This window comes from Phocoena phocoena, chromosome 1 (assembly GCF_963924675.1).
Source record: "Phocoena phocoena chromosome 1, mPhoPho1.1, whole genome shotgun sequence".
NCBI classification, from domain to species: Eukaryota; Metazoa; Chordata; class Mammalia; order Artiodactyla; family Phocoenidae; genus Phocoena; species Phocoena phocoena.
The window spans coordinates 133,205,556-133,231,648 of record NC_089219.1 but is presented as its reverse complement, the minus strand read 5'-3'; the positions used below and the strand labels follow the sequence as shown (position 1 = coordinate 133,231,648).

At 45.1% G+C, this 26,093-nt stretch overlaps 1 protein-coding gene across 2 annotated transcripts in view; it reads left to right on the top strand.

Annotated features, from left to right (window-relative positions):
• ASTN1 (astrotactin 1) overlaps positions 1 to 26,093 on the top strand; it is a 316,153-nt gene that overhangs the window by 207,123 nt on the left and 82,937 nt on the right. For both annotated transcript variants that reach the window (XM_065877622.1, XM_065877613.1), the window contains exons 9-11: positions 10,304 to 10,378; positions 17,358 to 17,495; positions 18,014 to 18,164. In XM_065877622.1, coding sequence (XP_065733694.1) covers positions 10,304 to 10,378; positions 17,358 to 17,495; positions 18,014 to 18,164 — 364 coding nt within the window. The remainder of the gene's footprint in view (positions 1 to 10,303; positions 10,379 to 17,357; positions 17,496 to 18,013; positions 18,165 to 26,093) is intronic.

Below are 26,093 nucleotides of genomic sequence, written 5' to 3'. Positions count from 1 at the left end.
ATAGACACTCGTATGTATGTATGTATGGGGGTACATCTGTACCTGTGGATGCATTTATAAACATGAAAATCTCAATTCTGTATAATACTGTTTTAATGAAAACGATCCACTAAAATCAAAATGACTGACAATAAAAAAAAACAAATGCACATCTTATATAATTGTAATGAAATTTGGGATATCTTAATTCATCAATAAAGGGGACAGAAGGGAACTCAATATGCTTCATCCCTCATTATTATTCAGAAATTTTAAAACTGGGTTCCAGTGAATCCTTAGGCTAGATTGTAATTTCCATTTTTATGGCAATCATTACTGTATAGAAGACCGAACTCATCCGTAAAGATTGCCTGAGGGTGTGAGTAGACATATGTTAGGTCGGCAATTCTCAACATATTGTGAGCTTTAGAATCAGCTGCCTGACTTAAAAAATACTGATGCTTGGCCACACCCTAGATAGGTGGATGAGAGCAACTAAAGTTTGAGAACTATTGTGCCCATGTGTGGTGTGAATCTAATGTACCCCAACCTTTGAGAACCATTCTGCTATAGCACTTACGAGAGATGCAGGGATAAAGTAGATTCAGTAGCTATGACAGTGCAAGGACATTTAAAGAGGAAGACAGATAAACAGGTGACTTTAATATAAGGTGTAGGGAGGCAAGGTGTAGGGCAAAGTATGGGCTCTGTGATCCATGATAACACTCACCAGTGCCCTTGCTGGTTGAGTGACCTTAGACAACTGACTTAACCATGCTGAACCTTTGTTTACCTTTGCAACCGGAGGATAATAACTGTACAGCCGTGTGGCTCTCCAGGTGGTAGTGAAAGGGTGTGCCAATGTGTGTGTGGCACTGAGCATGTGACTGCCTGGAACGTGGTCAGTGAATGGCAGCTACTCTTTCAGCTTTTTCTGACCCACCCAAGATTTCTTCCTTCTGCTTTATATAATCCTTGATCCCAGAATATACAGGGAAACTGCAAGTTCCTGGGCCAGCTTTCCCATCTGAGGACAGATGGACTCTGCCTTCTAGGATGCCCCTTGAGTCTACTGAAGCAGGCACTTATCCTTTCTGCCCATAAGACAGGTGACAGGGATCAAGGTAACAATGTGTCCTGCCTAACTGGGGTCCATGCCTATGCTTCCTCACTGCTCTCATTCTATGACATGCTTCGTGTTGACAAAAAGGTTAAGTGTGGATTCTGTATTTGTATGTACACGTGTATGTGTAAGTGTATTAGCATTCTACAGAGAAACAAAACCAATAGGATGTAGAATATGAAGAAAGATGTATTTTAAGGAACTGGCTCATGCAATTATGGAAGCTGACAAGTCCCAAAATCTGCAGTCAGCAATCAGGAGACCCAGTTATGTAGTTGGGTATGAGTCCAGAGGCCTGAGACCCAGGAGAATTGATGATGTAGCTCCAGTTTGAAGACCGGCAGGCTCAAGACCCAAGAAAAGTCAGTGTTTAAGTTTGAGTCCAAAGGCAGAAAAAGTGGATGTCTCAGTTGGAAGACCATCAGGCAGGAAGAATTCTCTCTTACTCAGGGGAGGGTGAGCCTTCTTATTCTATTCAGGTCTTCAACTGATTGAATGTGACCCACCCACATTAGGGAGGGCAATCTGCTTTACTCAGTCTACCAATTTAAATCTTAATCTCATTCAAACACCCTCACAGACATACCCAGAATAATGTTTGACCAAATATCTAGACTGACCCTGTGGCCCAGTCAAGTTGACACATAAAATTAACCATCATAATGTGTGTATTTGTCTTCATTGCCACTTTTTGGGGCCAAGGTTGTATCCCTGAATGCCAAACTTGGGGGGGGGGGAAGTTATAACATTTGTTTATTACTGTCATTTTCAAGATCATTTTATATACTTCTAAAATTTCTTTGAGCAAAACCCTTTTCAAGATTTAGAACCAGCATTCCAGATAATATGTGTGTAATAACAACCAAATTTATTCAGGACTTACTATATCCAAGGTTATTAGGTTTTGCAGATATTAGATCATTTAATCCTGTGCAGTTGATAAGGTGGGTACTATTATTATCCCATTTTATAGGTGAGAAAACTGAGCCACAGAGAGACAGGGACTGTGTTAGTTTTTCACTGTTCTATCATTAAATGAGATAACATGTTAAGCACACACACAAGCACACATACACAAAACATAGAGCAAAACTGCAAAAATAAAGTTGATTAAAAAATGAAAAATCAGAGATTATGCAGTATCTAAAATTTATTTATACACACTTTGTTCAGCAGTGTAACGTTTGTGTGGAGTATGCTGTAGCTCCTGATTCCCATTCTGCATATGGAGAAACAGAGGCTCTCAGGCAGTCTTACTTGCTTGAGGTCATAATAGCAGAAGGGGATTTGAACTTGTAACTTCCATCTAGTGCTCCTCTCCTTATATCCCATTACCTGTAGTTGTTGAAGTGTGAGTTAGACTGGACGTATTCCAGACAAGAGCACAAACTGTTCCTGCCTAATTACTGGAAGGAGGGCCAGGTAGTGGGCACAGGAGCAGGTAGGAGGATGGACAGCATTTAATCTGACTGCCTCTGTTTTCTCAATTAGGTAGGAAGCAGATCATTAGCTGAGGGCAAGGATGGGGGAGGAGGTGTCGGAGGTGTGAGGAGAAAGAAGAAGCTATGAGATAATGATCTTGAGAGTGGGAGAGACAACAGACAAGGAAAATGTAGTCTGATCGGTAGGCAGTATGCAGAGCCCACTTGAGGTCATTGGTGTCGGATTTAAAGGGAGACCAGTCGGTGTGGTTGCCAGTGGCATTCATGTGTGCAAACACAGAAATGGAGCCACGGGGTCATCGAGTTTAACCAGTGTCAGAGTGTTTCAGACAAGTACGATGAAGCAATGAAGGGCAAGAGAGTTGAGGTTACATGAAAGGGTGATTACAATAATGGATCACAGAATTTAATTTGAGTAAAGAGGGAAGCGGGTGCGTGAGGTGGGTGAGGGTCGATAAAACGGTGGTTGGATGAATGGATTTTAAGGCTTAGGTGGATAGAAAATATTCTGTGGCTTTAGGAGGAATGAACTGGGAGGGTAGGAGGTGACGGTCAGATATGGGGATTCTTGAAACTGTGACCAAGGAAGGGTTGCAGATATTGGTAATCTAGTCTATGAGCATGGGAGTGAGGGTGGGGACAGGATCATTTGAGGAGAAAAGTCAAGGAAATGAGTGGTTTGAGAATTGAAAGGATCATCTTAGTGGCTACTGAAGTCACCAAAAATTATGAAGTGAGCCAGGCTCTGAACTGTGGAGGGTAGATGGGGGCGGGGTGGTGTTGGCATGACTGGAGCAAAAGGAGGAAATGGATAGGATGGTCTGATGGCAGGAATTAATGACCTTAACCAAGGACCCGGGGTTGGTAAGTGGCAGAGCCAGGTTTTAAACCTACTGAGTCTGGCTCCATAGTCACATTCCTGGCTGCTTTGCTAGTTACTGACAAATATGTTACTTTTCTGCATAAAAACTTCTAAATGAATTTGTTTACCTATTAATAGACAGTAAATAATGAATAAAGTCACACCAATATTTAACTTTTCTTTACATGAGATTTACACGCTTAAAGATAACACACGTTTGTAAAATACAGCCTGTCATCACGATTTAGTTTTAAAATGTGAAGTTAGAAATGCATTTCTGTTTACCAAATGGGAATGTTAATTATAATGGACAATACTAATATTTGCTGAGTTTGTTCTGTGTGGCGGGCACTGTGTAAAAGTATATACCTGCTTGCTTAACTCTAGGTACTATTTTAACCACATTTTATAGATGAAGACACTGAAAGAAATTGAGGGACTTACCAGGCAATGGACTGCCTCACCCAGGACTCAAATCCAGATCTGTCCAACCCTCAACCTCATTTGCAGTGTGGTCTAGTTCTTTCCTGAGTACCTGCTATGTGATGGTTCTATGCTGGACAGCGAGGCTATGGCAAAGATGATGACAGAGTCCTTTATATGTGATGAAGGGAACATATTAACTAAATATATAGCATATTAGTTATAGATTCTATAAAGGAAAGTGCAGGGTGCGTTATATAACAAGGGAACGTAACCTAGTCTGGAGGGGAAGGTCTATTTTAGGAAGTAATTTTTAGTCCATAATTAACGAACAGTATAAATTAAATAAGTAAATGAGAGGGAAAAAAATCCAGGTAAAGAAACAACATCTGCCAAGGCCTTCGGGCCCTAAAGTGTCCTGTGGAAACTGTGGACATCATTATTCTTATCATTTAACTTCTGATAAAGCCACAGGTTTACCAGACAATCTAGGGATCAGCCATTCCAGTACTTATTCCTCCCAGAACTGGTGCTGATTGTGAAGACAGGAGCACGTAATAATCTCCTCATTTTATCATTAGGGTAAATTGAGGTGTGGAGTGTTTCAGCCAACTGCATAGCTGGAAGAGTCATTTTTTACCAGTTTTCCTTTTATCTTTTCTCCTGTATATCTCTCAAACTACCTTTTTTCAGAAGCTTTTTAAAAATGAAACTCTATTCTCTCTTTGTTTCACTGCCCTCTCCTTGCAAATGCATTTACCTAGTTAAGAAAAGGAACATTTGCTCAAAAGCTCTCACATTGCATGTGGATATGGCATCCTGTACCCGGACCCCAAAGTATTGTGACTAGCTGTGGGGGAACTTTGGAACCATGCTTCCACCAGAAACTTAGCGTAATGTGGCCAGAAGCAAGCTTAAAAGGATGTGCTTTCATTTAACTATGGACAAATTATTTTCGTTTGTAAAATGATCTCTTTAGCGATGGGTGGAGGAATATATGAGTTCAGAAGAAGCTCCTAGTTTTCAAAAGCTCCTCGTGAAATGCCTTTTTCATCATTGCCTCCAGCTGAAACATTCTCTCCCTACACTGAACTGTGTGTGCACATACATACATGCATACATACATACATACATAGGTACATGTATTCTCTCTCACACTCTCTATCCCCCCACCTATTTTATATCTATCTGTCTATCTATCTATCGATCTGTCATCTGTCTATCATCTGTATCTCTTCCTTCTCAACTCACCCCCAGGTGATAAGTCTTATGTCCCCCACAAGGAAGCCCATCACCAGACAATGCTGACTAGAAACTTCCGAGTTCCCTTTCCAAGTGCCACTGTTAGGTGGAAAGCTGGGACTAGCATTTAATCAAAGAGCAGATTTTAAAATACTCTCGTCCAGAGCAGAAGTGGTGCCTTTCTGCCCTGGGAGCGCCGGTGTGAAGGGATCATTCCATCAGGCTGGCCGTGCAGGAGTCCACTCACTCAATTGGGTCTAGGTTACACAGTGGAAGGAATGCCCAAGCAACCAGTCAAATCAAGTTAAGCCAAGGCCACAACCAACTTCTGGCCTAACCCAACAGCTAAAGGAAACAACACTGTGACCGCTGATGTGTCTTGAGGAAGAGGAGCGAGAATTGAGGAGGGAAACTGAAAGCTTAGAAATTGCCAGTGCTTCAGGAAGACTCTGCATAAGCTGAGGGTATTGTGTGAGACAGGGGCAGAAAAGAAAAGGCAAATAAGAGATTACTAATAGCTCTGAGCATACACAACTTGCAGGTGTGTCCTGCCGGCTGCTGTGTTTCCGTTACACTGGGGCTCCTCTGTGGCACAGATTATGTCCCTGCTCGAGGCAGTGGATCCCAGATGGTTCCAGTGCTGGCCCGTGAGGCCCCTGAATCTAGGCCATCTGCTGCCCACACAGGAGGAAAATCTTCAGGGTGTTGATTTGTCAGACTGAAGATATTAACAAACAAACAAGCTCTATTCTGACTTCCGATGCGGCTAATTTTCCTAAACCAACATGTGACTGGGTTGCCCGAGCAGGACAGAGAATATTCAAGACCACGTTACCTAAGTTGGAGTCAAAAGACTGACGTTTCCTTCCAACTGCGGTGTTCAGTCTCCTGCCCAGCATCCTTGGGCTCCTCGATGGGTGGTCTTTCCACAAAACTAACATTGGCACCGTCTGCTCGGTGATGCCACCCCCTCCTGATGGAGGCCACGCTCTTGCCACCACAAGCAGATGGAAGCTGAGGTGGAAATGATTGTTTCGTTTGACATTCACCCTCCTCCCCACTCTAGTCCTAAAAACCAAGTGGGAGTTCCAGCTACTTAGATGCCTCTACTTCCCGGGTCCCAGAAACTGGTCCAGGTTCCTCATCTGATCTAAGATAGATCAAGCAGTTCCTCCACGGGTTAGTTTTTCCTAATGAGGAGGGGTAGTGTCTCTCTGTGGTCTGAGCCTGTAAAGACAGCTGCTAGAGCCTGCGGGAGGCCAAGTCTCCACCATGTGCATAAGACATTTTCAAAAAAATGGTCCTGTAGAGTGAGACATAGAGCCAAGCGAGGAGAGGGACAGTTATAAGGGCATCTAGACCCTGTTGCCAGGCATCCCCAAGGCAGCTTCCATCTGAGCCTGGATATAGGTCTATATCCTCAATAATGGGCCTCTTTTTGGTGAGGCCAATTCAATTTTTTTACTTGGACTCACACCCAGAAAGCCCTAATGCAGAGGCCTCTTCCTCTTTCAGTTGGTCTCAGCTCCACGTATTTTCAGCACTTTCAGGTCCAGCTCTTCATCACTTTGCCCCCGCCTTTTCCTGGGTGGCCCCCTGTGGCCTCTCCACTCACCTGCATCAAGCTCCCCTCGGCTACGCTGCCACGCGCCGCCAACACCCGGCCCTCCCGGTGCCCAGGGTGAGTGATCTGCCACTGCCACGACCACTTACTTTATTTCCAACAAACCCATTCCTCCTCCCTTTTACTCATCCTCTGCTATTTGTCTGGCATATGTATGTTTCTTCAGAAAGACGGTAGATTCCTTCGACAGCAAGAATCTCTTTATCCCGGCTCCTGTTGCCTAGTATCACAGTTCACACACAATAGGCTCTCCATAAATATTTGCTAAATAAATCAAATAAGAATCCCCATCTCCCTGACACATCATCCCTGACTTGTGGGAAGGAAATAAGTCAATTCTTTTTTCCTCCTTTGCTGAAGCAGTTCGAAGACTCTCCACCTTCCCTTGCCATTTCACAATGTGCTCTTCCCCTCTCTCTGCATTTCATGTCAGTCCTGCAGCGTCCCTGCCCTGTGAAGTGGGCCCCGGTGGGAGGTGCGAGTCTTCCCACACTCATCGTTGTCTCCTCTCCAGCTGCCACAGATACATTTACGATCTGAGTTAAAGCCTGGTGTTGCATTGTGTTTGCACCTTAGGGGAAGACACCTCTTCCTCATTAGAAATTTGGGAATCTCCTTTTTATAGTATTTATATTGGATTCAGGCAACTAGTACATTTAATTTATTTATCAAATGCTTACATGACACTTACTGAATGTCAGGCACTGTTCTGAGCACTTTAACCATAGTAACTAGTTCCTTCTTATAACAACCTTGCCAGGTAGATAAAATTATTACCCTCGGCCTCATTTCACAGATGAGGAAATGGGGACACAGAATGATTAAGGGACTTGCCCAAGGTCCCACAGCAATTGCTAGCTAAGCTGGAATTCGAATAGTCAGGCTGGCTCCAGAACCCACGTCCTACCCACTGGGTCCTGCTGCCTGCCAGGGATCAGGGCAGAGTCCAGACCACACATCTGAGCTGCCTTTCTTCACGCTCAGGCCTCTTGAGAGCAGGAAGTCTCTTTGACGTGACTACCTAGCAACATGTCAACGTGTGCTTGCTTAATCAATGTTTCTGGGCTTATCGATTCACTGCCTACGGCCTGAATACAGGTTTAGTTATGTTATTCTAGGCAGTTAATTGTTCACATTGTAATCAACGCTCCTCCTAAAATTTGGTTCCTCAAGATATATTTTCAAACAACCGAGGAACCATGCCAAGAATTAACTCTAATTACACATTGCACCCATTTTGAGTACTAGAGATGACTTGGAGGCAAAACATGTGTTATTTAAAATTATTAAACTGATAGTAAATAAAATGTCATTTTGCCCAAAAGAGAGATTAAGTTGAAGCTCCCTTTTCTTTTTTTATTGCCCTCTCTAGGTGTCTAGGATCAGACAAGACATTTTTTTCTCCTGATTTTTAGTCTTTTTCTTGAATTAGTACATATTTTTTAGCTGCTCACAAGCCACCACTCACTGTTCAGCAAAAAAAAAAATCAGATTCAAACCCCAGAACAGAACAAACATGAAAAACACACGGGCTATTTATTTGATGTAGGGGTGATTCATAGTACAGTGTTTGGGTACTGTTTGGAGCCAATGCTAGTTGCCTCAGGGTATTTCTAAATTGAATTCCAGGAATAAAGTGTTTATAAATAGTGAGCATAGAAAAGAAATGTATTCATCCCAGCCACTCCCTTAAGGAGTCCCAGTGGCCTCCCCTTGGAACTACCGACTCATTCAAGTAGTTAATTGGTTAGCTGGTTGGGTTAAGTTGGTGGTTCTCAACCCTATCAGACCCAACACCCTATTTTATGACAAATAAACTTAACCTTTTTTATAATCCTTAAATTAAGTTCATATATAATAAAATCTACACACAAATAAATATATATATGTCTTAATAGTAATTAGAAGAGAAATGCTAAGATATAATTTATAATGATATAACTAATGTTTAAATTCTCTGCAATATTACAATGGAAGAAATAATAAAGTTGACAGACATTTGCGTCTAATGTAGATTCACCAAAATATAATATGTAAAGTAATATGCAATACACGATATATGTAAGAGCAATTAGACTGAAACAGACATGCTGTATTGGTGATTCAAAGACCATGAGCAGCATTGTAGACAATGATGTGATTTTCCAAAATTATGAACAAATCTTGGTAAAATTCCTAAATAATAGTGTATAATCTTCTCTTAATTTACATGGTAGTTATGCACCTAGACAAATCCTCTTGTATTAAAACAGTACAAGCTGCTTTGTTGCTTGTATGTAAATGGAGTTAGCATCTAGGCTCAGATAATTATAAGCAGGTTTTTTCTACATAAGTGTACAGCAAGACATTCAGAAGTTTGCAGGACACGGGGGAATTTTTTTGCTGTGCAGGGCTATTCTGAGCACTGCTCTATTCTAGCCTTCCAGACCTGCCTTCTAAATACCAGTAATGTCCTGCAATCATTGTGTCATTCAAGGGCAACTGCCCTACATTTCCCCAAATGCTCTCTATTGGTGACACCACCCTCATTGACAACCACTGGGTCAATTCCTAGTATTAGATTTAGTCCCAAATAATTATGTCAATTTATTCTCCTGACTTTTTGTAGTCCTTGAAAACCAAAGGCATGTCTACAGTAAAATCCTCAGTAATTATGTTATTGGGTTGGTGTGATTGGGTTATACTGCAGACTATATGTTCCATGAGAGCAAGGGCCCAGTTCACCCCATGTGCACAATATCTAGTACCTGCACAAGGCCGGGCTTTATATGTCTTGCCTGAAGGAGTAAATAATTTTGGGGTTGGACATCTGGGTTAGTGAAGAGATATATACTATTGAAAAGGAATAGATTTGTTACTTTCAAGTACATGTGACGTCCAGATGCTCACTAGAGAGACCCATATTTAAGTCTTATTCAAAAATACCATTTCAGTTGTTTCTGATTGAATGAGTGACATTATAATGATTGAAACCATCTGGAAGCTGTCAAAGACCCAGAACCTTCATGTCATTTTGAGGGAAAGGGGGCATGTTGAGGACCCCACGTGAACTGCGACCTTGGCCTAAAAGGTTTGCTTCATCTTCACAGTGGTCTGTGAAGCAGCTATTAGCAAATCTATTTTTACAAGTGATGAAATTAGACTCAACAAGGCCCAAAGGTAGACAGTTGGCTCAACAGCAGAACAGAGTTGGAACTCAGAACTCTCTGATTCCGGAGGCCTCATCTTTCCAAGAAATCATACTGCTTCTCTTTCTTCAGTGAAGCAAAGCTAAGTGTCTGTTAAATCTGTTGGGTTGGCCAAAAAGTTCGTTTGGGTTTCTCCATAACATCTTACGGACATTATTATAATTTTACTCTGTACAGAGTTCCAGCTGTCATGTCTATTAAATTCCACTTTTCCTAGTGGGTCAGTGATTTTTGCATTGATCCTGTTCCTGGTTGGGTTCCAGCATTCCAGGTCTTGTAAGCTCACTTTAGTGGGATTCTTGAGGGACTGTGTCCTCTTTGTCTTTGGGTCTCCAGAACCTGGGATGGTAACTGGCACAGAGTAGACGTTCAGGGAGTGTTTGTTGGTTGATTTTAATTGCATGCCATTTCTCCTTTCAGGCCTTGGCCTTATACAATATTTCAGCGAGGCTTTGACCTGGTTTTGGGAGAACAACCTTCTGATAAAATATTCAGGTAAGTTGTTGTCTAGGGACTTGCTTATATATCTCTGCAAGCCCCATGTCCCACTTCCCACTGAACTTTCTTTCCTAGTGGTAATATATAAAATGGGGAACACTTTTAGTCATTCTGCCCTCCTAGTAACAGCAGCGTTTGCCCTCCTTCATCCAGTGACATCATGGAGGATGTTGAGGCCGGACAGATTCTGTTGGGGTCCTGGCTTCCTTCCTTGCCTGCTCTGTGACCCCCAGTCATTTACTTAACCTCTTGGAGCCCCCAGTTTCCACATTTGTTAAACAGAGCTTCATTACATGCCTTGCTGTATTGTTGTGAGGAGTATATGAGATAATGCAGGGAAAACCCCTGGCACAGAACAAGCAACTAATGTTAGGTTTTGCCTCTTCATTTTGCATCTAATTTGCACCTTTCTCATAAAGACTTAAGTTGTTCAAAATTAATCCCTCCCATCTCTGCCTCCCTCCTTTCTCAGCTATACCTCATTATCATTTTCTTTAATCTACCACCCTTCTGAACCAATTGGATGTTTCTAGTCCCTCCCAAATTTCTACCTACACACCTGGGAATGGTACATATTAGAAAAGTCAGCAAGCAGAGGAAGAATTTGGGTGCCAGCCATGAACTAGGAGATTTTCATAAAGTTTAATTCACGCCAGACCTTAGCTGGAACACAAGTTTATTTCCAAGCTAAGATCTTATCATCCGTTTCTTCAGTCTGTCAATCTATTTTTCACTTAACGTGCATCAACTGAGTACCCCCTAAGTGCCAGAGATTGTGCTTGTGCAGGAGGTATGGACACGAATACCTCTCCCTTCACGAGCAAGCCCTCTGGGAGAGGAAGTAAATAGTCCTTCCCGAGTGTTTGATGTCAAAGGAGGCATTAAGTGACTGCATAGCCATACTGGAGGAATGGTGAGTGAATGGAAAACTTGCTTCCTTTTGTTCACTGCACTCGTACACTGTGAGGAGTCTCGCCTGTTCACTGCCGTCTTTCCACACCCCTTCCCCAGACCCTCTCTGTCAGCCAGTCCTGGCCTTGGTGTTTATTTTTCTCCTGCATTTGCCTCCTGGAGCTGGCTTCTCTGCCTCAGCTTCTCCTTCTCCTCCCTGCTGCCTTGGATGCACTGGGCTCTGCCACTGCCGTGCTCTCCTAAGGCACGCTCCTAGCTAGAGCGCCGATTCACAGAGCCACTTCCTCACAGAGCCCTCCCTTGCCCTTTTCTCTCCCGATGTGATGTCTCTCCGGGGATGGGCTGGGTCATGTTAATGACATTGGCCACAGGCTGCTTTTGAGGATTTGTGCCGCAAGAGGTGTAGCTGTATTCCTTAGACTGTGACTCGGGCATTTAAACTTTCCAACAATGATGTATTATTTGGCAGACTTTTTTCTCCCTTTTTCCTGCTGCTGGTCTGTTGGAACTTATGAAGGGTGATAAAGATAAGGCAGATGGAGAGCCTGGTGGAGTTCTATTAACATGGATAGGTTCCCTCTCCCCTAAAGGTCCGAAACTAACACTTTGAAAAACCAAGCCCTTAATGAAATTGCTTTTAGAGTAGAACCGGCTCAAAAAATGTGTTTCCATCCCCACGAGCATCATTTGTTCTTTTAAAGTTTGTTAAGTAGCAACTAGATGTGATACCCAGTCACTACAGAGGGGATCACATGTGTGGTTTGACCCATGCAGTCACCTATCTCAGAAGCCAGTGGGTTAACCAATAAGCGTTTAAACATATTGATCCCTAACATAACAGTAACTAGTCTCTCAGATGAAAACACCAGGTCATGACCTCTTTATTTCAGGTAGTAAGAATTTTAATGAGAACCTTCTGTGATCTGAGTCAACCAACTGCCAATGGCCAGTCTGGAAAATTCTATGTCCTGGTCAGTGACTGCAGTTTCTTAAAGGAGCTAAATGACTATTTACTTGCTACTCTGTTCACTTATGATTTAGAGTCTTGATAAATTCCAAGCCACTGCATATTTCCCTGGACTGTGGAATAAAATTTAAATCCTGACATTCAAATCTTTCCACAATTGAATGTCAATGTACAACTCCCTCTTAATGAGCTGCTCTTCTCCTATAGAACCTTCCATTCATAGTCAAATCTACCTTCTAACTGATCCACTGCCCCTGACAACTTGCATATTTCCCCCTCTGCACATCTGCTCAGACTCCCTCCTCTATGCATATTCTTCTACTATAAACACTACCCATTGCCATGATCTAGACCCAGTTTCAGCTAAACTCAACATCTATTGAGCACCTACTATTGCAAGGTACTGTTCAAGATGATGTAGATATGACCAAACAAATGTGAACAAGATAGTCCCTGACGTCAAGGAATTTACAGTCTCATCTAAGAATTGTTCTCCAACCATGGCCCTCCATGAGAATCTCCAGTGAGTGGATAAGACTCTGGGCTTCCAAGGCAGGGGCCACGAGTTCAATCCCTGGTCAGGGAGCTAGGATCCCACATGCCATCTGGTGTGGCAAAAAAAAAAAAAAATTACCAATGATCTTACCCAGAATAAACCAATTAATTGAAAAGTTCTGGGAGGTGGGACCAGGGCATGAGTGTTTTTTAAAACACCACAGTAATTCTAATCTGTACCCAGGATTGGGAAACACTGGCCTGAAGCTTCTCCAATCCATTGCATCAATCCACAGTGACTTCCTCCTTCCAAATTTGTATATATACTAGCTTTAATATTTATTTGTCAATTATTTATTTCATGTTGATTTTTAATTTGCCTATTTGCTTCTCCAATGAAATGGTTGTCTTCCTGAAGGGCGGGGAAATACCCTATATAGTTTTTTTTTTTTTTTTTTTTTTGCGGTACGCGGGCCTCTCACTCTTGCAGCTTCTCCCCCTGCGGAGCACAGGCTCTGGACGCACAGGCTCAGCGGCCATGGCTCACGGGCCCAGCCGCTCCGCGGCATGTGGGATCCTCCCAGACCGGGCCACAAATCCGTGTCCCCTGCATCGGCAGGCAGACTCTCAACCACTGCGCCACCAGGGAAGCCCACCCTATATGGTTTTAAATATTTAATATCTAACATACCATTTTAAACATAGTTGGTCTTCAATAAATAACTGTAGATGATCATGTCAGGTATTTCCTAGCCAGATTAGGAAAAAACCTTGATACCTAACCTAACCTTGGTCATCTGTAATCCCAGAGAACCTGGGAAGGGCCCAAGCTAGACTCAAAGGATCCAAGGGAACCCTGAATCTCCAGAATGAGTCTCCTCACCCAACTCAGCCTGATACTGAAGATGTTCTTTCTGTGGTAGCTAGGATCACTCCATTCCACTAGGCCCTCTCGTGGCAGGGGTGAGTACAGACCAAATTTTTCTCTCAGAGACCTTCGTCCTGAGTGCGTACCTGCATCCTTTGGAATAATACCTCATTCTGGCATGGCTTGCCCTAGGAAAGGGTGGAGATGCCAGGCTAAGAGCCATTTATCAGTTTTCCCACATTCTATTTCATGCCAAGCCACGATGAGAGCACAGGCTTTTTCTGTCCAGTGCTTTCTGGCAAGCGCTTGCTTCTGGACAGAAATTTCCAGCTCTAGTTCAAAAGGGCCATGTGCAGGACTCAGCCCACAGCTGAGCCATTAACTGCAGTGGTCACCACCAGCTGTCACGCGAGAAGGCCCAACCTGGGAAAGCATTTCAGATATTCACCCAACTTCTCTTCGGTGGCTTTTTGAAGTTGTTCCTGCCAAATCTGCATGGATGAGGGATAGATGAGATTTTAGGACGCAGCTTTCCTCTGACAGTTTGTTCTATATTTAGTTTTTGGAGTCACTCAGTAGATTTTGCAGATAAAAGAAAACTTTAGAATTTCATACGCATGAGCCAACATGGGCTGGAAAGCGGCTCTGAGCAACACTCTGAGAATCAGACCCACCCCCCTCCTTCCCACTTATGGAGAGGCGACCTTGGGGAGGTTGCAAAACTTCTTAAAATGTTGGTTGATGTCTTGGTAAAATGGAACCAAATGACTAACCTCAGAGGGCTGTTGTGAGGATAAATGAGGCAACTCTAAGAGCACCTGCCTTTAGAAAGTTCTCAATAAAGGTTAGTCTCTACCCACACCTGACTTTGCTTCCCCTACAAGGTTTCACCTTGACCCTACCAGAGGGTGAAGGTTTTCTTGTTAACTTGGTAGAGTGTCATGTTTCAGAAGTTTCTGTGCTCTGAGGAAGTTCTTTATCCTATCAAACCCAGATCCATCTCAAACATCAAATGTGTTCAAACCCAGAGGTTAACCCATATCCTGTTTTAAATGAAGAATAATTTTCACCACCATTTCTATCTTTAAATTGGAAAATTGGGATTATCTCCACTAGCAGCCTGTTCGAACTAAAGAGCATAGCTAAATCTCCTTGTCGAGCAGTCAATAAATATTTATGGAGTGACATTCCTGTGTCAGACATTATGTTTGGCAGTGGGGATACAAGATGACAAAGAACCATCCTCTGCCTACCAAGAGAGCACATTCTTATGAATGGTGATGGACACATGGAAAGATGAGTGCAGATCAACATCTCAGGGGTGACAAGGCACCGTGTGCACGTATGCAGAAGAGAGTCCCTTACTCAGCCTAAGAGCATGAAGGCCCTGGAGGGCTTTCAGGAAGAGATGCGACCTTAACTGAGTCTTAAAATGAGTGGGAGTGCGGCAAAGGAGAGAGGAAAGAAAATTCAGAAGGAAGGACTTTTAAGAGCAAAGGCAAAGAGGCGAGAAAATGAGGACGACTTTTGGAGTTACGGGCAGATTGCATTGTAGGAACACAGAGTTTGAAGCAGGGCTTGGTGAAAGAAGAAGCTGAAGTGTGACATCTTCGGAGATGTGGACTGTGTTCTGTGGGTCTGGGTGCCCTTAAACAGTGTCAGTTGGAGAAAGATGTGGTCTGCATTTCCTTTCGAAAGATTACTGCATGCAGAGGAGGAAGGGAAAACTGAGATGGATGGACATGGATCTCTCTCCCAAAAGAAATATGCTAGAATTGCCAACCGTCTTCTAAAATCTGCTACAGAAATTATAAGCTACAGGTCACAGATCTGTTGCTCTGCATCAATGCAAAACTTGTCATTTTAAAACTGAAATAGAAAACAAAAACTCCTGTCTATGTCCAAATAAACCGCCTTCTCCCTGGTACCCTTCAATATTGCATATGTCCTCTCTGAAACAGTGTATTATGCGTAACATTATACATAATACACTGTGCCCACCCCAGCCTGCCTGTTAGAGTCTTCCTGTCTTAACAACGCCCATTACAAAACTCACTTAAATGTTGTTGCCTTCAAACCACATTCTTCCTTAAGTCCCAGGTTCCAGGCACCTTGGGGCAATCACCTGCCCTGAATTGGCTCCTTAATCTTGCCAGGTGATTTTTGTGTGTGTGTGTGTGTGTGTGTGTGTGTGTGTGTGTGTGTGTGTGTGTGTGTGTGTAGGAACTGGCATGCCTTCAATTTCACCAGCTGCTTCACAGAAGAGTGGGTGGTGGGTTTCCTCTTCTGTCCCCCTAGTAATGGGTCTCCCTCACCTGGTGGAGACCCCTCCTGCACTAGCCTCCTGTTTCTGTGGGCGTGGAGAGTCGAGTGCCTCCTTCAGAGCAAAAAGGATCTCTGCTATTTCAATGCTGCTTAATGCAGAGGTTTGCTCCACAGGTCCAGGAAGTAGGGGACTGAGAGTACTGCTGGGAATGAGGGAGGAATCTCCCCAATCCTGGCCACGTCCCACTTGCTCAGTGGTTTTGCCTCTCCCCTGGGTGCCTGCTTTCTCTTCTTTCAGCTGCTCTGTTACCCAGGTCTGTTGTTCAGGGAGTGGATGAAAATCACAGGACTTGGCTGCTTATAACTCATGAGCCTTGGTCAGTGGGGATTCTCTGTGGCCCGCGTCCTGGAGAGGGCTACACGTCTCGTAAAAGATCTCACGTCATCAGTCTGGTTTCCTAGCACCCCAGGCAACCTGGGGAGTGGAGAGGGGAGTGTGCAGGTTAGGGGAAAGGAGAGGGAGTCTGAAGTGGTGCTCTGTGACCAGCTCGCTGATGGAGCCGGTGCTGGTTCCGTTTAATTGTACGCATCCTTCCATTGTTCCTCCCTGCACTTTAAGCGGGAAGGGGACGCCGGACTGCCACAGCCTCGTGCTATCCCACCCACACTGGCTTTTGTCCCAGGGACTATTTTTGACTGTGAACACAGAGGATTTGAATGCCTTTGAAATAAAATGAATGAATAAGTAAACAAATAATCTCTCATGGTTTCCTTAAGCTCTCCCGTGAAATGCTGATTGATTCCTTTATTCCTTTTAGCCCTTGTTATAAGAGAGAAGAAAAATCTTCCCTGTCTCCTGCGGGTTAGGCGTTAGCTAGGGGTGTGGGTAGGAGTGCGGAGGATACATCTGGGCCTACCTTCTTCATCCCTCTTCTCTCCTCCTGGGAGGCTCCTGGCTTCAGTCATTTCCACACCCATCCCATAGAAGCCAGAAAAAGGGAGCTTTTCTCCTTGCTTTTCCTTGGTAGGGCTCCTCCAGGCACAGAGAGAAACCGTCACTACCACTGTGGGTGTGCAACGTGGGGGATGGGAACGGTGGGAGGCCGGTACATCTTTCCAATTAAAATGCTTCCAATTATATCTGACTTAAGATCGGGGAAGCCCAGTTTCACATCTGAAGGAAACTGGAACTTGATTGCTTATGATTTAAAAAAAAAAAAAAAGACACTTTTAACAGCGGGCAAGTGGATGCCATCATCAGTTCTCCAACCGGCTGGACACGTGAGCAGAGGTAGGCCTCTCTGCCTGCCTCAGACTCGATCATCTCATCCATAAAATGACAATAAGCTCTCCTTTTTGGAGAGGACCACGAGGGTTAAGAAGGAAGCCGCTGAAGGTAGAGTGCCAGGTCCTCCAGTGGGGTGCTTACCCCGCCAGTCATAACCAGCTGGTGTTGGGTGTCTCTGCAGATTCACCTACACCCTCGGGGAGGGCATGTGGTTACCCCTCAGCAAGAGCTTTGTGATTCCACCAGCGGAACTGGCCGTCAACCCCTCAGCAAAGTGTAAGACAGACATGACAGTGATGGAGGATGCTGTGGAGGTCAGGTGAGTCCCGCCTCGGGATGCTGAGGCCCACAGTGGGTTAGGGAGGCTGAGTGGGAAACTACCTGAACGCCCAAGGTGCTGGGAAGGGAATCAAGACAAGTTGGAAGGAGAAGTCGGCAGGCTGCCTTCCAATTCCCCAGATGCAGTGCCAGGATCTACGCCACCTGGGTCAATATTGCACACCCCAAGTCTCATGCACCGAGAGAGGTCATAAAATTAGAGTTTATTATAAGCACTTCCCACAGACCCTCAGGACTGACAGGGAATAAAATGTTAATTTCCTTGCCTGAGTTGAGACCTTCTTCTTTGACCAGGAGTTACAGCCTTGGCTTATTTCCCAGAGATGGAGAATGTCCATAATTTGTTAGTTCAAGGCTCAGAGTATGGTTGATCTTTAATATTTGTAAGAGAGAGTAAGACATGATCCGGTTGGCCAGACAGCAACGTGGAATGTGAGGCTACCTGTTGCACCTGGCGTCCCCTGGCCTCCTCCTACCTCCTGCTCTTTCTTCCTACAGAGAGGAGCTGATGACCTCATCCTCCTTTGACAGCCTGGAGGTCCTCTTAGATTCCTTTGGACCAGTCCGTGATTGCAGCAAGGATAATGGGGGCTGCAGTAAGAACTTCCGTTGCATCTCAGATCGCAAGCTGGACTCCACTGGTTGCGTGGTATGTCTGCCCTGTCGAGCTTGTAATTTCAGAGAGAGGGGCCACAGGATAAGACACAATGCAGTTAGAGTTGAAAGCATACTGTGAGTAAAAGAGAGGGTCAAGATTGATTCCTCCCTAGTTGTAACTACTGTCTAGTCTACATTATGAATTTTCTTTTGACAGAGATGAGGTATGTATGGAGTCATTTAATCAAGAGGTATTTATGGAGCACCTACTGTGTGTACTATAACTATCCTAGGAAAACGTCATGAACTGTATGGCATGGTTCTTTCTTGCCAGCCTCGCGCTCTAGTTGGTGAGGGATCCCCTCAAACAATTTGAGAACGAATTAACTGCTTCGTAGTATACTATTGACTCTAATAGGAAATAGACTGCATTTACTATAGCAGGAAATTCTAGAAGAAACCTACCTTTGCCAAGAATCAAATTACATTGACTATAATAGGAAGTTTTAGAAGACACATACCTAAGGCCAGAATGATGAAAGAAGTAAGTTATGCCAGGAATGGTAGAGAAAAAATAGAAATAGGTCCTCTTTGAGACCATAGCAATGAAGTCCTGCTTCCCCAAATGTGGTTTTCTACTTTATCGGCTATATGGACTTTTGCTACGTGTAAACTATGTGATGCTATGAACTAGGAAGACTATTTGGGTTAGAGTGGACCAAGCTATCTCCCATGCCATGGATATGAAGATTGAGGGACCCACGCAAGTAAATGGAGGCAGGAGCAGATGGGCAAGGCTTCAGCTCCTGGGGCCTTTCTATTAGTCATTTTCATGCCCATCAACACTTATTGTCAGGTTTCAGCCTTCCCTTCTTTTGAGGGCGGAATGATGCAATCCTGACAGAGAGGAGAGGGAATGGGGCAGAGAAGAAAGGCAGGAAAGCCATACACAAAGTTGGCATAAAAGAGAGGAAGAGGTGATTCACTGAGACACGTCGTTATGCAGGGTTTCCGGGCAGAGCTGGAGACGATATGGAGCCTCATCTTGCTTCCCAGTCTGACAGCTGTGCTCTTGTAAAGGGGCCCAGAGCAGGGGCAAGCTGTGAGGATGCTGGGGCCAATTCCATCTTTCACACCCCCTACTTCCGTGTCTCTGAGCACCTGTCCAGGGAGCTATTCTCCATCAAAGATGGATACGTACCTGGGTCCAGAGTGCGACTCTCTCAGCCCAAAGGCCTCCCCAGACTTTCACAGATTAGGCAGCAGTTGGCAGGAGCCTGATTCCTCTGAGAAGGGACAGAAGAAAAAGAAAAGAAAATGGAAAGAGAGAGGGCTGAGGGGCAGGGAGGCAGAGGACCTGGCCGGTCCATCAAAAGGAAGGGAAGACAGAACAGAGAGAACTACCAGGAGAACACAAAGAAGAGTGCTCTTTAGGTCGTGTCTTCCAAAGGCAGCCAGGAGGTGAGTCGATGTCCCAGGTACTCCCCTTCCTATAGCTAGTCTGCTTTCAGATGTCTTATGCAATGAGCTTCCCAGCCGGCTCCCTCAGGAGACAATTTCACTGTCTAATGGAGTTCCCAGCTGAGACACATTTTTTAAAAACTATTCAACCTGCATGTCTTCATCCAGATTTCAGCCTTTCCTTCCTTGCTGCTCTCTCGGGTGGGTCATTATAAGTGCTGAAACACTGTGTGTGCACACATGTAAACATCCCTCCCCTACCACCCTCATACGAGTTTGAGCATGCCCGCACGTGCACACACGGGCACATGGATATATTCCCCATCTCTTCCCACTTCTCTGCCCTTTCTCTGAGCCCCTCAGGGTTTGCCTTCTGTTGGTGATCCCAGCCCCTTTTAGTTGGCATATTGCCGTGCTGATGTATTCTTGTACTTTTAAGACCGTGCTCTGTGAGACGGAGCTTGCAGGAATAGTTCCAATGAATATGCATTTGCAATAAGGCCGCTGCATTTGTGAATCGGAGCCACTGCAGAAGTCACCCAATTGTACCAGCACTTGGCATTAGCATAAGACTTTGAAGTCACTGGCCCATGTGGCTCTTGGAGGGAGAAGGGGGCCGGGCCCATTCAACCGACTGTTTCTCATTGGCTGGGAAGCACGGGATCCCTGAGGCAGGAGGACTGGGGCTTGAGAGCTGACGGGCCACCTCATAATCTTGTGACCCTACTGAGAAAATCTTGACGTTGCGCCTGATCTGATTCCACTGGGCATCGGTACCATCCCGCAGCCTTGGTGCGTTAGCCCAGGGGTTCCGTGTCATCTGGAGGAGGACCGGGGACAAGGGCATCAGCTGCAGCACCCGCAGTGTGGAGAGAATCGGGCTCCCTTCCTCCTTCCATCCACATCAACCCTGACATTCAGTTCTCTGAGTGTCGAACTGAGAGGCTTCCCTGGAAAGGCATATGCTTATGAAAGAAGAGGAGGCACTCAGAGCACGCTGGCCCTTAATGAACCTGGGAGAGGGACAGAGATGCGGGAAGGGACAGGTTCGACCGCATATTTTCCTGACTGAGTTCAAGCCAGACAGGTGGGCTTGGTCCACATCAGCTGCTCAACCTTCCTTCTTTCTAGGAAGGCAGGGCACGTCTCTCTGTTATGCATGGACTCCCACAGGGTTAATTGCTACCCAGTTAATTGCCCTGTTATTTATGTAGTCTCTGGGGACAGGAAACAAATACCCGTGAAAGGCATAGCCCTGTACCAGCCTCAGTCACTCTGTTCCAAACCAGACCACTCTCCAACGGCGGGATTGCTGGACGTTTAGATGATTCCTGGAGCAGAGGTCCGCCCCCTACCGCGGACAACAGGTCTTGCTCCTACCCGTCCCCACCTGCACAGCACAGGAGTGCCCGTTCTCTGTTCTGTGGAGCCCCAGGGGGTCCTGCAGAGTCCATGTGTTAGTGACCTATTGTTGCTGTAACAAATTACCACAGGTTTGATGGCCTAAAACAACAGCCATTTTATTATCTTACAGCTCAATAGGTGAGAATCCAATTCCGTGTCCCTGGGCTGATATGAAGGTGTCAGCAGGGCTGCCTTCCTTTCTAGCGGCTCTGTTCCTGGTCTTTTCCAGCTTCTAGAGGCTGCCCGCATTTTGGGGGCTCATGGTCCCCTTCCTCCATCTTTAAAGCCAGCTATATTGCATTTTCCTGACCATTCTTCTGTAGGACATCTTCTCTCTCTTCTCTTCTGTCCTCCCTCTTCCACTTTTAAGGAGTCTTGTGATTACGTTGAGCTCACCTGGTTAACCCAGGATCATCTCCTCATCTCAAGAGCCTTAACTTGATCTGCAAAGCCCCTTTTGTCACAGGTTCCAGGGATTATGTCACAGGCATCCTTGGTGCCATCAGTGGAAGACAGCAGTGGGAACTGGAGGAGCCCTGGTGGGTAGGACTCTAGTCTCCTCTCTTCCAGCTTTAACCAGAGCATCTTGATTCTTACCAAGCCTACCTATTGAGGTTTGATATAAAACCGTATTTGAAGTTTGAAAATGATTTCCAACACTATAAAACTATTTTTAAAAAATTATAAAAATGGAAAGCCTGTGCTCTAATGCTTCTTCCTTATCTTCACACTCATCCTGACAGTGACCCCCCAGAATGCCTTCTGCTATGGGAGGTGTCTGCACATCCTTAGGTGAGCAGACTGTGGCCTCGGAAGGTGAGAAGTCTGCTGTCCTGCTTTCTCATGTATTGAACACATGACCTTCCTTGCCAGAGCATTATGCTCTAATGAGCACTGAATTACCCAGCGACCCTGCCGCCCTTCTGTCCACTTGCTCTCCACAGTGGTTTCCCACAGAATGTGTCATTTCACCTCTACTGGAGCGCAGATGTGCGGAGACCATTACAGATGACCGTCTCTGGTTCTCTCTGTAGGACAGTAAGCAGAAGGCTATGCCTCAGAAGCTTTCAGAGAAGTGGGGGCAGGAAGCTGAAATAGAAATTTAATTCCATCTGACTTCTCCCCCTTGCTCCTGCGTGGCTTGGGCTTACATGTCAAAGCCCATCAAACAGCCGGGGAAATCATTATTTATGAAAAGAATAAGACTGCCGTGTTGTAAAGAAGAACCTATTTCGAGTAGGACTTATGGTTGCATGTCTCATGAGTCATCCAGGTAAGGCAAGGCAGGCTCGGCTGTAGAACGTTGTTCCTCTTCTCCCAGGGGCCCTGAATACACTCCTGTGTCCATCAGTCATACGCATCTGCCAACAGAGCTTCCACCTCATAATCTGGAACTGAGGTGTGTGTGTCTCAGGCTGAGTAAGATTTGACTAGACTCCTAAGTAATTAATCAACCAAAAATCATTGGTAGAAACAGAGGGGAAAGACAGTGAAGAAAAGGAATTGAATGGCGAGAATCATTTAAATCTCATTAGCACATTATGCTTGAGACCAGTGATAAGTCAAGAAGCCATGAGCATCACATGAAAGATGATTAACCTTGTGTATTTTAGGGGTCACTGAAATATGAGCTCATATATTAGACTTTCTTGATGGGTAAGGGTTGTTGCCATAATAAATGGAGTTTTCTTCCTGGGACTGCTAAATGTAACCTATGCAAAGAAGGGTTAATGTCTGACCTTGGGGCTCAATCCTGAGCAAACAGTTCTCTTTTAAGGAAGAAGTGAAGGGATTGTCCACAAGCCGGGAGAAGAGAATGGCCAGCACTTGCAGAGGGAAACTACAAGCTCCTCCTGGAGGCCAGATTTCTCTCCTGACAACTGGTCTCTAGCTGCAAATACTTCTAGGAAGAGGCCATGATTTGGAGCGTATAGTTTCTTTGTGTTTAGATATAGATTTTGAGGAGCTCAACCTGTGACTATAACAGCACATGAAACATTCAGGCAAAAACAAAAGCAAATTTATACCGTGGGAAACTTGATTGATTAGACTCCTTGGGGATGGGAGTTCTGGTTCAGCAAGGGTTAAGAAGAAAACTCTATTTTTGGTTTCAGCTTCCTTTTTTTGAAATCTTTCAAAAATGTTTTACTCTGAACTGCAGCCCAAGTAAGTTACAGTTCAGTAAAGATAATTGCATCTTTTTTAGTGATTGAGGATCTTGTCTTGCTTTCAAGGTCATTGCTGTGGACAGTTTGCAGTGTTTTGTCCTATAAATATATGCACCCATAATACAGTGTGTGTGTGTGTGTGTGTGTGTGTGTGTGTGTGTGTGTGTGTGTGTGTGTGAAGAGAAGGGGAGAGAGAGAATATTAGGCTGGATCTAGAAATCCATAATTGATTCCAGAATGTACTCAAGGAATTGCCTAAGACAGTTGAACAAACAAACAACAGATCTATGGGATTGCTTTATTTTGTTGACACATTGACCTTATTCTTTAGCAATTCCAAAGATCCAGCTTTTCTCACACTTGAGAAGCAGTATGCCAGAGTGGAAGGGACACAAATGAACACTGGGGTCAGAGAGAACTAGGTCCAAATTCTGATTCTGCCATTTTCCACGTCTGACCTTAAACAAGTTACTACTAATCTTTCTGAGTCTAAGTCTGTTCACTTATAAAATAAGGGGAAAAAAGTCTAATTGTGAGATTGAAGATAATTTATGTAGATTGTCCTGCACATGGAATTGCTTAATTCCCAATAGCTGTTATTATTATTTTTAGCTTTACTTAAGAGAAAAGAAATCCAACTTGGACAAGGCAGCTGTCTTCTTTCCAAATCTCCTACAAAAGGGTAAACATCAGGTGGTCCAATCTGGCACAGTGATGGTTATCCAGACACCAGGGCCAGACAAGATGTGGATGTGCCAGGTTTGGGGGTTCTGGAACAAAGCCTGCTCGGGTTTCATTTGGTGACGTCTTTGTCGAATATCACGCTTGATGGGGCATTCTGAAAAGAAAACAAGTGGTTGAGAAGATGGCTAGTGACTGAGATGGCTAAGCTGGTACCAGGGTTGAAACCACGTGAGGTGGGAATAACAGAAGCGCTGGCTTTGTCTCTACTTTGATGGCTCTTCTCAAGCTTTATAGAAGGAAAAAAGAACTCATGGCAACCAGTGCAGCCCATTTAATTCCAGTCAAACTTCTGTGTTTCAATACCCACCATGTCCATGCCTGGGCAGCTTCACAGCGGTGAAGCCAGCTCCCTTCTGGTCGCACATCTGGCCTAACAGCTGGGTGGCCAAGAAAGTGGGTGCGTGGAGGGGGCTAAAGAAATGTGGGGTGCAATCCTCAGCCGCCTCATTGGCTCGTTTACCATCATCTGAAACATCTGGGTGTGTACAGCATGAGGCAGCCCTTGGAAACATCCTTAAATGCTGTCACCTTCCAGCACTCCAGCTGGCTCCCTGGGGAGAAAGGGGATGGACCAGGCTGAGAGCCTGGCAGGCTCATGGTGGGGGGGCATTTGTTTGGGAAATTGTAGAATTAGTGTCAGCACACAGTGCCCATCCTGCTGTGATCTTCAGTTGGGAAGCATGGCGAGAGGGGAGGTGAGTTTTCAGAGGCATACCTGTGACAGCTCCAGGCTACTAGGCCAAGGTGCTTGGCAACCAGGAGCTAGAGCCAGACAGGCAGCAGCGCAGGAGAGGAGGTGTTTAACACCGTTCTACCGAGTTTTAAAAGGCTCTTTTTGCTGTTTGGTTTTAGTTTTGGAGGAGTGTTTTAGCTAGCTGACAGTAGGTGTATAGCAGTCACTAAAATCAGGTCAGATCTACACAGACCCCCAGCTGTGCCCCATATAAGCTGCTGGACCCTGGGCAAGTTATCTTTCCCCTTCCAGCCTGTTGGAAGGGATCAGCAGCAATGTAAACGTGGAGTATTGTTTTGCATTGGCTTTTAGATGGAATCCAGTGCAGTAAGAAGTTCATGCGTTAATTGGCAGTGTTAACAGTTTCCAGGTCTATTAAATGAGGATAATACAGGGTGCTGTGAGATGAATACCGAAAGCACATAGCCTAGCGCCCGGCTACTAGTAAGCGTTCAGTCAACAGTGACTGTCGTGGGAGAACCTGATTGTGCTGTGAGCTGGTGATGGTGCAGCCCGCCAAGGTTTCAGGTGCGGTCCTGCCGTGATCAGCCATGGGACGTTAGGGAGGTTAAGCTTTCTGCGCCCCCGTTTCTTCACGTGTAAAATGAGGATGATCAGCCCGCTTACCTTATGGGATGCTGTGAGGGTTGCGTGAGTAAGACGCAGGAATATTAGACACTGCCTGGCTCGTCGTGGATCCCCTGTGAATGTTCCAACTGCTCACCGAGCCTTTTCATCTTGCCTGGGACCTGACTGATTATTTCTTCCTGCATTATCTCTTCTGCTGTCATTCTTGGGTAGTTTATTGAGGACGTGGTGGTACAGAAAAGCTCAGTGTTTTACACTGAGTGTCCAGGGAACTGGGATAAAGCCCAAACCCAAGTATGGCACCTGTGGGTGCTCATGTAGCAGGTACCCTGGTCTGTGCATCTTCCTCAGGGCATCCTTGAGGTGGGAAGGTCATGAGTACCGCCACTCTCACTAGGAGAGAGTGGCTCCGTCCAAGGTCACAGAGAAAGTCCACTTCTGCTGCCGGCTGGCAGCCCTGGCTCAGTCCGCTTCCTCCAACATTGCCATCCGGTACCAATGTTGACAAAGTGCTTTGGACGTCAAAAATAAAGTCCTATTAATCCTAAGTGCAAACAGCAGCACCCCCTTCCCCTAGCCCAAAGGAGTCTCTTCTAATGCATTTTAATTCAGGCCCATCCCTTCCGCTCTCCTGCCCGCCTGAGGCCCAACAGGGAGGCCAGCACACCTCGGCCCTGTCTTGCTGCGATGCTCCCTTCCAGCCTGCTGGTGGGAATCAGCTTTAATGCAAATGTGTGTGATCTGTGTCCAGAGAGAAGAAGCGAGATGTCAGAAAAGGTCACTTGCTTTTATAGGGAGTCCAGCATAGTGGGAAACTCGTGCATTACTTACCAATGTTGATGGTTTCAAGGCTGAATGCTAAAAATAGGCATCAGTGGTTACA